Genomic DNA, 15604 nt, shown 5'->3' on the forward strand with positions numbered 1-15604 from the left:
CCCCTTCGGTTAGAAAATCCGCGCAGCTGACGAGCTTGCGGCGCATTCGCATAGTCTCACAATTTCTTCGTGATATGTTGTATTGTTTTGTAGTGTTCAATGCAGAGATGTTGTTGTGGTCTTCAGTCCTGAGAGTGGTTTGATGCAGCTGTCCATGCTACTCTATCCTGTGCAAGCTTCTTCATCTCCCAGTACCTACTGCAGCACACAGCCTTCTGAATATGCTTAGTGTACTCATCTCTTGGTCTCCCGCTACGATTTTTACCCTCCACGCTGCCCTCCAATGCTAAATTTGTGATCCCTTGATGCCTCAGAACATGTCCTACCAACTGGTCCCTTCTTCTAGTCAAGCTGTGCCACAAACTCCTCTTCTCCCCAATTCTATTCAATACCTCCTCATTAGTTATGTGATCTACCCATCTTATCTTCAGCATTCTTCTGTAGCACCACATTTCGAAAGCTTCTATTCTCTTCTTGTCTAAACTATTTATCGTCCATGTTTACATGTTTATATGTTTACAAATACTTTCAGAAAGGACACATGGCTACACTCCATAGAAATACTTTCAGAAACGACTTCCTGACACTTAGATCAATACATGATGTTAACAAATTTCTCTTCTTCAGAAACGCTTTCCTTGCCATTGCCAGTCTACATTTTATATCCTCTCTACTTCGACCATCATCAGTTATTTTGCTTCCCAAATAGCAAAACTCCTTTACTACTTTAAGTGTCTCATTCCCTAATCTAATTCCCTCAGCATCAACTGACTTAATGCGACTACATTCCGTTATCCTCGTTTTGCTTTTGTTGATGTTCGTCTTATACCCTCCTTTCAAGACACTGTCCATTCCGTTCAACTGCTCTTCCAAGTCCTTTGCTGTCTCTGACGGAATTACAATGTCATCGGCGAACCTCAAAGTTTTTATTTATTCTCCATGGATTATAATACCTACTCCGAACTTTTCTTTTGTTTCCTTTACTGATTGCTCAATACACAGATTAAATAGCATCGGGGAGAGGCTACAATCCTGTCTCACTCTCTTCCCAACCACTGCTTCCCTTTCATGTCCCTCGACTCTTATAACTGCCATCTGGTTTCTGTACAAATTGTAAATAGCCTTTCGCTCCCTGTATTTTACCCTTGCCACCTTCAGAATTTGAAAGAGAGTATTCCAGTCAACATTATCAAAAGCTTTCTCTAAGTCTACAAATGCTAGAAACGTAGGTTTGCCTTTTCTTAATCTAGCTTCTAAGATAAGCCGTAGGGTCAGTGTTGCCTCACATGTTCCAACATTTCTACGGAATCCAAACTGATCTTCCCCGAGGTCGACTTCTACCAGTTTTTCCATTCGTCTGTAAAGAATTCGCGTTAGTATTTTGCAGCTGTGACTTATTAAACTGGTAGTTCGGTAATTTTCACATCTGTCAACACCTGCTTTCTTTGGGTTCAAATGGCTCTGAGCACTATGGGACTTAACATCTGCTGTCATCAGTCCCCTAGAACTTAGAACTACTTAAACCTAACTAACCTAAGGACATCACACACATCCATGCCCGAGGCAGGATTCGAACCTGTGACCGTAGCAGTCACGCGGCTCCGGACTGAGGGCCTAGAACCGCGAGACCACCGTGGCCGGCCTTTCTTTGGGATTGGAATTATTATATTCTTCTTGAAGTCTGAGAGTATTTCGCCTGTCTCATACATCTTGCTCACCAGATGGTAGAATTTTGTCAGGACTGGCTCTCCCAAGGCTGTCAGTAGTTCTAATGGAATGATGTCTACTCCCGGGGCCTTGTTTCGACTCAGGTCTTTCATTGCTCTGTCAAACTCTTCACGCAGTATCGTATCTCCCATTTCATCTTCATCTACATCCTCTTCCACTTCCATAATATTGTCCTCAAGAGATACAATACAGGGATAGGTGGAAATAATATGTGAACAGAGCGAGAGATCAAAGACTATCCAAGAAAATTGTGCACTGCAACCTAAAAGTAAGGAGAGCCACTGGGCGCCGAAGGAAACGATGGACGTAAACTTGGAGCAGACGGAGCAGCCAGATGTGTAATCCGTGTGTGTAACGTATGGATGGCCGTGCGCTGCAGACGGGCCGGCGGAGTTCACATGTGGCCGCCCCCCGGCCGGCACGTGAGGTCGCTTCCGCGGCCTGTAATCAGACACTGGGGTGCGCATTAGGCAGCTGCCTCTATCTGCAGCCGCGCGCTCCCACGCTAATGGCGCGAGCCGAGCAGAGCCGAGCATCGGGTCCCAGACCACAGTCTCTCTCCGGCGCGACGGCGGCCTGGGCTCCGGACCAGACCACGCTACCTGAGGCAGGGGGACTGCCACGTTACCACTCTTGACACTTAACTACCTGTCACAAATGCGACGCGCTCAGTATCGTAAAAGAACAAAGGACTAATAGACTTCAACGTGTCGTCAACATACAAGTCATTAAACACGGACAAGTACGGTAAAGAAGGCCATTCGTTCTCCACTGATGAAACAATTCCGATATTCGCCTGAAAATGATTGAAGGAAACTTTGTGAGGTAACGAGCGAGTTGTGGCGCCCTGAAGATATTCAGAGTTCGGAGTTGGCGTGGCCGCATGGCCCGCTCGGCAAGCGGCGTCCGGCAGAAAACACGTGGTGCCGGACGTTAGCTGAGCAAGAGCCCCAGCGCATGGTCCAGGCCGATCACGAGGCTGGGAATTCCATGTTGATGCTGTGTCGAGGACGGTGCTTTGTCGACGAGGATTTCTGTGCCACAGATGGCGGACTCTGTGCAACCTTTATGGTTCCCAGTTCATATAGAAATCAGTAGTAGCCAGAGGTATCATGATACCTCAAAAAGAAACAGGTATATTACCATTATTTGCACGACGATTCTGATGGTGTAATCAAATTTTCAATATCTTAATTATTTTAAGGGGGGTAGGACGTCAAACGGGCCGACTTGGAGCAGGAGAGGCACCACAGGACATTTTATTTTCTACTGTCTATACGTTAACAAGTAAATTCATAAAACTTTGTCAGCATGACCAGGAAGGATTCAGGATTCACACTCATAGCAGTGGAAGTGCAAAAACATAACAAAATAAATATTTTTTTAGACATGAAATTTCATCATTTTTTCACTTACTGTTGGTTGCATTTGTTGCTATAGGTACATTTTTCTTCATAAGTAAGAGAGATTCTTTGATGAATTTTGCACAGCATACAAACCATACTTACAGGTGTATTAAACTCTAGAATTTTCCAAATCTATTAAAAACTGTGGTAAAAATTGAGATAATTAACTACAAAATTTGATTTTTTTTCTAAACATAAAGTTTAAAACGTAACAGCTCCTTCATTTTTTCATAAATTAAATACATTCTAAAGCTTCAGACACCTCTAAGTATGGTTTGTAAGCTGTGCAAAATTCATCGAACAGTCTCTCTTACTTATGAAGAAAAGTGTACCTATAGCAACAAATGCGGCCAATAGTAAGCGAAAAAATGATGAAATTCGACATGTAAAAAAAATTATTTTTTTATGTTTTTGAACTTCCGCTGCTACGATTGTGAATCCTGGATCCTTCCTGGTCATGCTGACAAAGTTTTATGAAATTACTTGAAAAAGTATAGACAGTGGAAATTAAAATGTCCTCTGGTGCCTCTCCTGCTGCAAGTCATCCCGTTTGACGTCCCACCCCCCTTAAAGTTTAGTATCTGACTGTAAATTACACAAGTATCACCCAACAACGAATTTCACAGAATGTAAACGCTTCATCCGATTTTCTCGATCGAAGTGTCTTTCGAAAGCTATTAGTGTAAACCTAAATTGATATAAATTAAAGGCATTTAACTTGAAAAGTACATGAGTTATTGGAGGTCAAAGTGGCCGATTACTACCGATCGCGTCAGGCCATAAGTGCTCCACAGTTACACGAAAAAACGGGAGCAGCATGGTTATAAATATATTTACTCATCTATGTCTTTGTTTGTATCCGATATATACTATACATGAAAAAATTGGTCAGATATTTACAGTGTTTTAGAAAACACAGAGACATTAGGCTACTGGCCTACTTTTGTTTGCTATTCCTTTGACATATGTTATTTTAATTTATTTATGTATTTAATAATGTATGTTAGAGCGTGTTTGTGGTCCAGCCATAGGAATATTTATTTAATTTCTAGTTATTTAAATGTAAATCCAGAGTTTCATTATGTTTGTTTGGGTGCGTTGGCTTGAACACATGGCGCGAGCACTCTAGCCAATCACAGCGCTCGTGAATAGGGAGTTCTGGGACAGTGCGGCAAGGGGGAGGGTCGCACAGCACACGAGGAGTGCTGGAGAGTACGGCGCGAGGGACGCACGGTCGCGAGAGAGACCTGGAGTGTGCAGCGGTTTGCGCGTGGTCGCGAGAGACAGAAATACTTCGGAGTGCGGACTCGTGAACTTGTGAGATTTCTGAGGTGTCTACAGTCAATACGTAGTATGCGTTTAGAAGTGAAAATCTCGCGAACTATGCTGTCGTTCATAACTAATTACGCGCAGTAGGAACATGTTGTTTCCATGTCATTCAACTTATGTTTTATGTAATTGCTGGACAGTCGACTCCAATAAGTGTTTTGCAGAAATATACCACATTCATAAAAGTACTTCTACTATCATACTCATCATTTAAAGTCGTTAAGACAGTACCTGCAAATTTTATTTATTGCAATCTTTTATTTATAAATTTCTACGTTACATTCGCGATTGCCGAGTGATAGGAACCTTCGACCATTCCATTCACGTGTATATTCATATTGTATAGTGTAGACTCAGCAGTATTTGGCTTGTAATGAGGCATCTACGTATCCCAGACCCTAGACAACGAAACCAGCCAAACCTTTCAATATTTCAACTCTGAGTCGGAGGGTACGTAGTTGAGGGCCACCACATCATCATTCATCATTGGTATGTTTGAAAGCCTGCAACTTCCTAGCAAACAGCTGCTGACCGAATTACATAAGGGACAGTCAATTTAAAATGTGACACATGGAGAAAAATTAAGTAAACTGTTTATTCTTTCAAAACTTATCGCCATAACTGTTAACAGATTTAACCCACTGCGGGACAAGACGGGCAGCGTGTCAGTGGAAAAATGTTCGTCAAAAACCAATCGACAGCCACGGATGTCTTTCTTCAGGGCTCCAGCAACATGGAATTGCACATGGAGAGATCGGAACTGTACGGAGGATGTGTAAGGGCTTCCCAGCGGCACTTTTGCAGTGTCGAAATAAAAGTCACGCCAGCTCCGGGTACGTCATGATGGTCTTATCCTTTGATTGCAAGCGCCCCCACTCCTCACTTAATTTCTGGAACATGGCGCCACAATTAAAGCACAGCGGTATGTGGACACTCTGCAAAAACTGAAAGACATTTGTGGCTTAGGAAGAGGAAGTGCACGCAACCGAAATATTTTTGCCGGCCGTTGTGGCCGAACGGTTCTAGGCGCTTCAGTCTGGAACTGCGCGACCTCTACGGTCGCAGGTTCGAATCCTGCCTCGGGCATGGATGTGTGAGATGTCCTTAGGTTAGTTAGGTTTACGTAGTTCTTAGACGACTGATGACCTCAGCTGTTAAGTCCCATAGTGCTCAGAGCCATTTGAACCATTTGAAATATTTTTCCGTGTAGGCACTGATCGTCTCGTCTCTGAGTGGATAAATGTATCAACAGTTATGGCGATTACTTTTGAAATAATAAACAATTTGCTTACTTTTTTTCCATCACCTCATTTTGATTTGCCTGCCCCTTGTAGTTTACCAGCCGAAAAAAAAACAGCGAACTGCTGATGCTTAACAGGAAAGCTTCCTTAGCTGATCAGTTGACCAGACGAACCAGCACTCCGAAATTGCTTCTTCTCATGCGCTCACTTCGTCCAGCTGAATCCGACAGTTGAAAAACGTAACATTAACAACAGATCCACGAAAACAGTGCAAATGCAGCGGCTACATCGATTAAAATATTCACTGTCTAGTCGAGAATATCCAATCAGCCATTAAGCGGCTAGCGCATTCTTTTACGCCGGTCTTCGAGCACCCGTGTCACACTCTCTCCCTCAGAATACATTAGCGTTTATCGCAGAGGCAGTGGCCATAATGCAAACTCTGCACTTCGTCACGCCGCTTGAACTGACAAGATCTTGATCATGTCTGACGCGTTACGTGTAAGCACGCCGGACAAAAAATTAGCCACCCACAGGAGACGTCAAACTAATACAGTCTGACATCACGTCTAGCCTGCACGATGGCTTCATTTCTGCAAGGAAGAGAGCGCAGCGGTTCATTCAGGTATGCAGGTCCCGCAAAGCCACTAAACTGCGGGGTTGTTCACTGCTACATTTCAGCCGGCAGTTGTGGCCGAGCGGTTCTAGGCGTGTCAGTCCGGAACAGCGCAACCGCTACGGTCGCAGGTTCGAATCCTGCCTCGGGCATGGATGTGTGTGATGTCCTTAGGTTAGTTAGGTTTACGTAGTTCTAAGTCTAGGGGACTGATGACCTCAGATGTTAAGTCCCATAGTGCTCACAGCCATTTGGGCTACATTTCAACCGCTTTTCGTAATATTATATTCCAGTGCCTGTGTTCTGATGACAACAAACTGCGGCGACCACAGCCATTACGAAGCACTTCAGATGAGTTCGCAAACTGCGAATAATGACTACCATCAGCTGTGCAATGACTCGAACCCAGATTTCCCACTTATGGCGAGCGGTCGCCTTACCATTTGGCTATCCATGCACGACTCACGGCCAGACGTATGCTTTGGGTTCGAGACTCGGTTCGGCACAAATTTTCACTGTCGTCAGTTCATTGCACATCCGACGGTAGTCATTATTCACAATTGCGAATTCATCTGAAGTGCTTTCGTAATAGTCCAAGACATTTGCTATGGGATTAAAACCGTTTGATTAAGCGCGCCAGTAGAGGTCCGGTTCGGTGGCGGAATGTTCATCAAACCAGGAAGGCGCGCGTGCAACCCTGCTGTTCTCAGCTTGATGGATGAGAGCATCCTAACCATACTCATTATAAAGATGTAGTGAGGAGGACGTCAGGTCATCGAAAATCTTGAGCTAAACATTCAGCCTCAAGTTCACGGGAACCAGAATAAGTGGGCCTAAGTCATGCTACGAAAAACACCGCGGCCCGCATCTCGTGGTCGTGCGGTAGCGTTCTCGCTTCCCACGCCCGGGTTCCCGGGTTCAGTTCCCGGCGGGGCCAGGGATTTTCTCTGCCTCGTGATGGCTGGGTGTTGTGTGATGTCCTTAGGCCAGTTAGGTTTAAGTAGTTCTAAGTTCTAGGGGACTGATGACCATAGATGTTAAGACCCATAGTGCTCAGAGCCATTTGAAAAACACCGCGAAAAATCACAGAACTACCTCCGGGTGAATTACAACCTCGGCACACTGCGGTATAAAGGCGTAATTGGACCGTCTTGTATTCGGCGCATAGTATCATGTGCGAGTAAGTAAATAGCGAGTCGTCGGATCACAATAGAAGCTTCCCGTAAGCTTCTGAGCAGTTTGTATGTTATTTCGATCACTGAAGGGTTGAAGCCTTACGCACCGCTGAGAGCAATGAACTTTTTCGAGGTATGCGACTTGAAATATCCAGTGAACACAGATACCTCCGAAGTGTTCGCTGGGAAACTGGTTGAGCTGCACCTGCATTCGATGACAGAAGCAACTGCTACTGGGACTGTCATTGACAACGCGCCACATTCGTCGCTGTGCGCGTTGAACCAGGAGCAGTTGCTTTATTCTCTTGTCAGGTACGAAAGAAATAAACAGAATTCACAGACGCTCGTAGCTAGCGTGTTGACGTCCACATCAACTTGGATATTTACTTGCGCATCTGTACTTGGCGCGCCATTTTACGGTATGTGGCGGCAGATATTTTATGCGCCACTGCCACTTCCCCCTTTCGCTGTTCTCTGCTGGAGGGTAGATTGTTGGTAAGCGTCCATCAGAGGTCGACTTTCTAATTTTATCTTCTCGATCTACTCGCGAGATCTACGTCGGACGACGTAATATCGCATTCCGGCAAGAAAAATAACACAAGCAAAAAACGGTAATTTTTAGTTTGTGTCACAGACAAACACGTTCCCCAACGTACACGAAAAATGTCACATGCCTACCTCGCAGTTTATCTACTTCTGGGCCGTTGTGTCGGCTTTGTTGTGGGCCACTTCACGATTCGCCACGGCATTGGTCACTGAAGAAGAGCGGCACGTTGTGACAATTGTGACACTTTACTTACATAAGTTGACGTAATTTTTAATATAATTTGTTATTACAATATCTGTGTTTATACAGTGTCTATATCTTATAATGCAATGTCTTGCAGACACTCATGCATGCTTGAACGAACGAAACACTGTTTTGACTATTACAGCTGCTGCAAATGTTACGAAATTTCTGCTACATACAAAGTTCATAATGGATCCCTTTCTTCGATGAAAAGTATTTCTATATTATATTAGCCCATTTATAATTCTATGTATTGTAAATAGTGTTTCTTATATTCTACCCAACTGAGGTTTCTTAATAAATTGTGTTAATTTTCGTAAATTACAGTTTTGCATTTCGTATTTTTCCAGTAAATCTATTTCAACTTCTTCTTCGTATCTTATTTTAACTTAGTACTGTTTTTGCCTGATGGAGGTTCGAATGTCGCATACCGTTACTGTAGGTAAAAGTATACATTATTTTAGGACGCAAAACTGGCAAAAGTATTACGTGAGCAGTCATAGCAAAAACAAAAAAAGTTTTTAGAAAAGTAAGAAAAGTGACACACCTCAAAGAACTAATTAATAATTACCTGACAACACCTCACATTCGACGAAAAAAGAACTGTATTTCCATATTACTACTGTACAGAATACAATGGAATTTACTGCCAAAAAAAAAAAAATATGGTTCGAATGGCCTTGAGCACTATGGGACTTAACTTCTGAGGTCATCAAGCCGGCCGAAGTGGCCGTGCGGTTAAAGGCGCTGCAGTCTGGAACCGCAAGACCGCTACGGTCGCAGGTTCGACTCCTGCCTCGGGCATGGATGTTTGTGATGTCCTTAGGTTAGTTAGGTTTAACTAGTTCTAAGTTCTAGGGGACTAATGACCTCTGCAGTTGAGTCCCATAGTGCTCAGAGCCATTTGAACCAATTTGAGGTCATCAGTCCCCTAGAACTTAGAACTACTTAAACCTAACTAACCTAAGGACATCACACACATCCATGCCCGAGGTAGGCTTCGAACCTACGACAGCAGCGGTCGAGCGGTTCCAGACTGTAGTGCCTCGAACCGCTCGGCCGACTGATATTCCGTACGCTCGTATTTCATTCATTAGGTGATAAGTGCGAAATTATATCAAAAACCTTCTGCAAAGTCAAGGAACCCGGCATCAACTTGAGAGCCAGTATCTACTGCGTTCTGGATCCTGCTTACATCACAGTGAATATCCTTGGAAGACAACAGAAAGGCTTGGCAATGAAGGTGTGACTTCGAGATGTACATTGGCACAGTAAAATGCTATAAAGGCAGTTGGTCATTATTGTTCTCTTGCTTGCAACCCTACAGAGTGTGTTCGTTTCCAGTGCACAGAAAGTGGAATCCAGGGGACAGCTTCGAAGAAACAGAACCGCGCGACTTACCTCGCTGCCTCCTGGATTGGGTGAGACGCACCGACCTCGGATCGAATCCACTCGTGGGGATTAACGACAGGGCCGATGTGATGGACAACGTTGATGTGGGTTTTAGGTGGTTTCCCACATCCCACCAGTAGAATACTGGGTTGACACCCCTGTCCCGCGTCAGTCACACAACTGGAGAACATTTGATAAACGTTCGTACAATTTCAAGTGGAAAATACACTCTAAGACAAAACTGGGCCCCACGAAGGAATTGCCCGAATGGGACAGAAATCAGTGGATGTGATGTACACGCACAGAGAAATAAAGGATTACAATTTCAGAAAAATTGGATGGTTTCTTCAAGAGAAAGATCTTCATAAACTGAGCAAGTCGGTAACGTGTTCGTCCACCTCTGGCCTTTAAGCAAGCAGTTATTCGGTTTGGCGTGGATTGATAGAGTTGTTGAATATCCTCCTAAGATAAACGTGCGAAATTCTGACCAACAGGCGCATTAGATCGTCAAAATCCCGAGCTGGTTGCAGGGCCCTGCGCATAATGTTGCAAACGTTCTGAATATGGGAGAGATCCGGCGACCTTGTAGGCCAAGGTAGGGTTTGGCGAGCACTAAGAGAAGCAGCAGAAACCCCGCCGTGTGCGGGCAGGCATTTTCTTGCTCCAATGTACGACCAGGATGGCTTGACGTGAAGGGCGACAAAGCGGGGGTAGAAAATCGTCGACGTATCGCTGAACTGTAAAGGCGCCAAAGATGACAACCAAACGAGTTCTGCTACGAAAAGTAACGGCATCCCAGACCACCACTCCTGGTTGTCGTGCCGCATGTCGGGTGCCACTCAGGCTGGCATCGTACTGCCGTCCGATGCATCTCCAAACACGTGTTTGCTGGTCATCGGGGCCCACTTCGAAGCGGGACTAGTCATTGAAGGCAATTGTATTCCAGTCAATGAGATTACAGGCCGAAGACACCCTGGACATCTGTGGGATACCAACATGATTGTCGCCCGCCATAGAGTCCAACAAACCAGGAATGGTGGTTTTCACAGTAGGACCCCTTTGATTGTCATCCGCGACACCGTTCAGCATAGCGGTTTGTCGATGATGTCCTACGCCCGATTTTGTTGACCTGTCCGCAGCTCGTGGTCTCGGGGGTCCCGGGTTCGATTCGTCGCGGGGTCAGGGATTTTCACCTGCTCGAGATGACTGGGAGTTTGTGTTGTCCTCATCATTTCATCATCATTCCTGAAAAGTGGCGAGACTGGCCTGAGCAATGGTTGGGAATTTGTATGGGCGCCGATAACGGCGCAGCTGAGCGCCCCACAAACCAAACATCGTCTTCATTTTGTTGACCTTCGTGCCGAGCTATCCTGGGGTTGCATTTCAGCCAGATAATACCCGCCCGGACACGGAGAGATTTTCTGTAGCTTCTCTCAGAGCCTGCCAGCCCCATGTTTGTCAGGAACGTCGCCGGTTCTCCCCCCATTTGAGAAAGTTTGGAGGATTATGGCCATGGCCCTGCAACCAGCTCGGAATTTTGACGTTGTGACGCGCCTACTGGACAGATTTTGGCACTATGGCCACGGGGAGGATATCCAACAATTCTATCAATGAGTTCCAAGCCGGATAACAGCTTGCATGAGGATCGGAGGTGAACCAAGGCCTTAACGACTTGCTCAGTTTGTGAACGTCGTCCTCTTGAATAAATCATCTCAAATCGTAGTCATTTTTTTGTCTGTGCACGCACCTCTAACGATTTCCGTCCCATTCGGGTAATTTCTGTGTGGTGCGTCTGATCGAAGTTTCGCCCAGGTGGGGAAAGGGTGGCAACTGGAAGGGCATGCGGCCAGCGTCTACCACTGACACTGCCAAATCCGGTAATTAACATCACACCAACCCCGTTAAGATACGGGGTAACGGCCGGGAGAAAGAGTGAGCTTCGAAGAAACTGTGAGGAAACTGAACGTGCGCAGTAGAGGTGTGGTGGAGTGGGGAGCGCGCAGGTGACGTGACGGAGGCCGCGGGTGAACGGGCGGCGGTCCGGGTGAAGGTACGAGGAAGGTGGCGGGCGCGCCTCGGCGAGGCCGAGGGGATGGAGCCGTGGGAGCGGCCGCCTCTGGCAGCCGGCAGGCACCGGCAGCGCCGGCTTCCGGCTGCGGCGCGAGGCCCGCACACGATCCAATTACCCCGGCGCGCACGACGCCCTCATGTGCGCCCGTCACGACCTGCCCGCACACATTTCCCCCGCAAAGAAAGGCATCGGTCGCTTTTCAGAAACTCGTACGACTCTACTTTCTCTGCGGGAAGGGTGGCGGCGCTCGCGATGCTGAGTGATAGGGCGCGCTCCGCTATGCAAATGGTTTATTATGCGGCGGCCCTCTCCACGGGGGCAGGCTTCACTGGCAGGCGCGCCGTCCTGTAGAAAGGTGGCCGCCGGCCGTTCTTTCCACATTTATGTCCGCCACCTGCGGGCAACTCGAAGAGGGGGCCGACAGTTCAATAGCGGCCAGCACGATTCACACAACACGATACACGAAATAACTAGATAATTTTACTTATTTACACAAATACAGGCGCTGGCCAAAAGTACGGAAACTCCCTTATAAATGCATGCTTGAATATACACTGAAGTGCCAAAGAAAGCAGCATAGGCATGCGTATTCAAATACAGAGATATGGAAACAGCCAGATGTTTGCCGCAGCTTTTAGATCGGTTACTGCTGCTACAATGGCATGTCATCAAGATTTAAGTGAGTTTGAACGTGGTGTTACAGTCGGCTCGACACAGCATCTCCGAGGCAACGAAGAAGTGGGGATTTTCCCGTAAGATCATTTCACGAGTGTACCGTGAATATCAGGGATCAGGTAAAATATTAAAACTCCGACATCGCTGCGGCCGGAAGAAGATCCTGCAAGAGCGGGACCAACGACGGCTGCAGAGAATGGTTCACGTGGCAGTAGTCCATTCCTTCCGCAAACTGCTGCAGATTTCAATACTGGGCCATCAAAAAGTGTCAGCGTGCGAACCATGCCTCAAAACATTATCAATATGGGCTTTCGGAGCCGAAGGTCTACTCGTGTGCCCTTGATGACTGCTCGACACAAACCTTTATGCTTCGCCTGGGTCCGTCAACATCGACACTGGACTATTGATGACTGAAAACATGTTGCCTGGTTGGACTGGTCTCGTTTCAAATTGTATCGAGCGAATGGATGTGTGCGGGTATGGTGACAACCTCATGTCAGCAGGGGACTGTTGAAGCTGCTGGAAGCTCTGTAATGGTATTGGGCGTGTGCAGTTTGAGTGACGTGGGGGCCCTGATACCTCTAGATGCGACTATGACAGGGGACACGTACGTAGCCATCCTTTATGATCTCCTGCATCCATTCATGTCCGTTGTGCATTCCGAAATACTTGGGCAATACCCGCAGTGCAATGCGACACCCTACACTTCCAGAATTTCTACAGAGTGGCTCCAGGAAGTGCAACGCTTCCGCAAACTGCTGCGGATTTCAATGCTGGGTTATCAACAAGTGTCAGCGTGCGAACCATTCAACGGAACATAATCAGTATGGCCTTCCAGAGCCGAAGGCCCACTCGGGGTACGACACAAAGCTTTACGCCTCGCCTGGGCCAGTCGACAACGATATTGGACGGTTTATGACTGGAAACTTGTTCCCTGGTCGGACGAATCTCGTTTCAAAATGTATCGAGCGGGTGCATGTGATGGGTATGGAAACAAGCAAACGAATCCATGGACCCTTCATGTCAGCAAGGAACTATTCAAGATGTTGGAGGCTCTGTAATGGTGTGGGACGTGTGCAGTTGGAGTGATATGGGAGACCTGATACGTCTAGATACGACTCTAACACGTGATACGTACTGAACTGTCCTGTCTGATCACCTGCATCCAGTCATGTCCATTGTCCATTTCGACTGACTTCGGCATTTTCAGCCGGACGACACCTCACACGTCCATAATTGCTACAGAGTGGCTCCAAGAACAGTCTTCCGAGTTTAAACACTTCCGCTGGCCACCAAACTCCCCAGACATGAAAATTATTGAGCATATCTAGGATCCCTTGCAACGTGCTCTTCAGAAGAGATCTCCATCTCCTCTTACTCTTACGGATTTATGGACAGCCCGCCAGAATTCATGGTGTCAGTTCCCTCCAGCACTGCTTCAGACAACAGTCGAGTCCATGCCACGACGTGGTGCGGCACTTCTGCGTGCTCGCGAGGGCCCTACACGATGTTAGGCAGGTCTACCAGTTTCTTTGTCTCTTCAGTGGAGATCGTTTTACTTATTTACACAGACAGGGGTTGACCTAAAGTATGGAAACTCCGCGATAAATGCATGCTTGAATATAAATACAGATGATAGCCAAGCCTACACGGGATGCTGTTCTGTCTGACCAGAACTGGACCTGTGCAAGCATCAAGCATCAAAAGAAGGGGAATGGAATTGTGGCAGGAACTCTGGGATAGTGATGAAACTGGCCGAAGAACGCACGAGCTGTTTCCAAGCATAAAGGAACGCCTTGAACTTACCCACATCAAACCGTCAAAGGGACTGCTGCACTTTCTTACTGGGCACGGACCCTACCCGACATATCTCTGTCGGTTTGGGGAAAGGGCAACATCAGCGTGTGACTGTGGAGCAGTGCAGGGCACTCCAGACCATGTGGTGTATGAGTTCCCCTCTTCGACGATGTTGCACACCAATTTAGGGAACAATTGCCGAACAACGACACGTACCACCTGCTCCGGCATGAAAACACCTTCAACGTTCTGAATCAACTAACAAATGTAATTTCGAATAAAGTCCTCAAAGAATATTTACGTAACAATCATTAAATAAACACCAGATTTGTCGCGTACACCCCCCTGTTCCGCCGGGACGTGGAACAGGCCAGTCGCTTCACGACTGGAATCCGCCAGGTCTTCGGAATAGGTTGGGGGGTAGTACATTACCACCGGATTTGACTAAGCACCGAATATGACATTAGATTAAGGTTAGTTATAAGATTAAATTAGGACAATAGAAATAGGATAGAACTGCAGCGACTACATCACCGGCCAGCCCAGTGCCAGGGGCACTCCCACTGGGATTAGCTCGGTGGGAATGGCCAAAAACTTAGGTTTGTATTGTATTCTGGCACACTTGTAACGCTGCAGGTAGAGTAGTTATAATAATTAGCCATCTGCAAGTAGCATACTAACATAGAAGCCAAAATCAAGGTAACACCAGACAAATAATAACATAGCATAACATAGTAGCAAAACACTCCCCCCCATAATGGTGATGGATAGTAGTAAAACCTGTAGTGTTAAACGGAATAATAGCTGCAGATAGAAACTTAGAAATAGTTAAAAATAGGACCTACTAATGTATTAGGTAGTAGGTTACTTTGTATCATAATAATGATGAAATAAAGAATTTAAAAAAAAAAAAACAAAAAAAAATCACCTCAGTATGTTACAATTGTCAGTTGCAGTAAGAACAGTGTTCTGTGCCGTTCTGAGTGTATCGTGACGTAGCTAACTGAATTCTAACTCAGGTATATTCTTGGCGCCCACATGACGGGTACTTCCGTAAACGAGGGAGCTGAAGGGTTCGTTGTTTCAGCACAGCTTGTCTCAAAGATTTATACCGCATACAGGAGAACCGGAAAAACATCATCCGCCAGTCACAACGCAGACGAAAGTGCGTTTAGTTGAATGATCGTGACGGACGGTCATTGAAGAGGACTTTCACGAAAGGTAAGACGACGACAGCCGCAAAAGTCACCGGACAACTATATGGCGCACTCACGAACCTCCTCAGCACTGAAACAACTCGGCCGGCCGTGGTGGCCAAGCGGTTAAAGGCGCTACAGTCTGGAACCGCGTGACCGCTACGGTCGCAGGTTCGAACCCTGCCTCG

At 46.4% G+C, this 15604-nt stretch overlaps 1 protein-coding gene across 1 annotated transcript in view; it reads right to left on the reverse strand.

Annotated features, from left to right (window-relative positions):
• Positions 1 to 15604, reverse strand: part of LOC124795591 (sterile alpha motif domain-containing protein 1-like) — a 129052-nt gene that overhangs the window by 7086 nt on the left and 106362 nt on the right. The window contains exon 3 of the mRNA XM_047259663.1: positions 11643 to 11902. Within this exon, the coding sequence (XP_047115619.1) occupies positions 11643 to 11902 (260 nt within the window). The remainder of the gene's footprint in view (positions 1 to 11642; positions 11903 to 15604) is intronic.

The sequence above is a fragment of the Schistocerca piceifrons genome, chromosome 4 (genome assembly GCF_021461385.2).
Source record: "Schistocerca piceifrons isolate TAMUIC-IGC-003096 chromosome 4, iqSchPice1.1, whole genome shotgun sequence".
Taxonomy (NCBI): Eukaryota; Metazoa; Arthropoda; class Insecta; order Orthoptera; family Acrididae; genus Schistocerca; species Schistocerca piceifrons.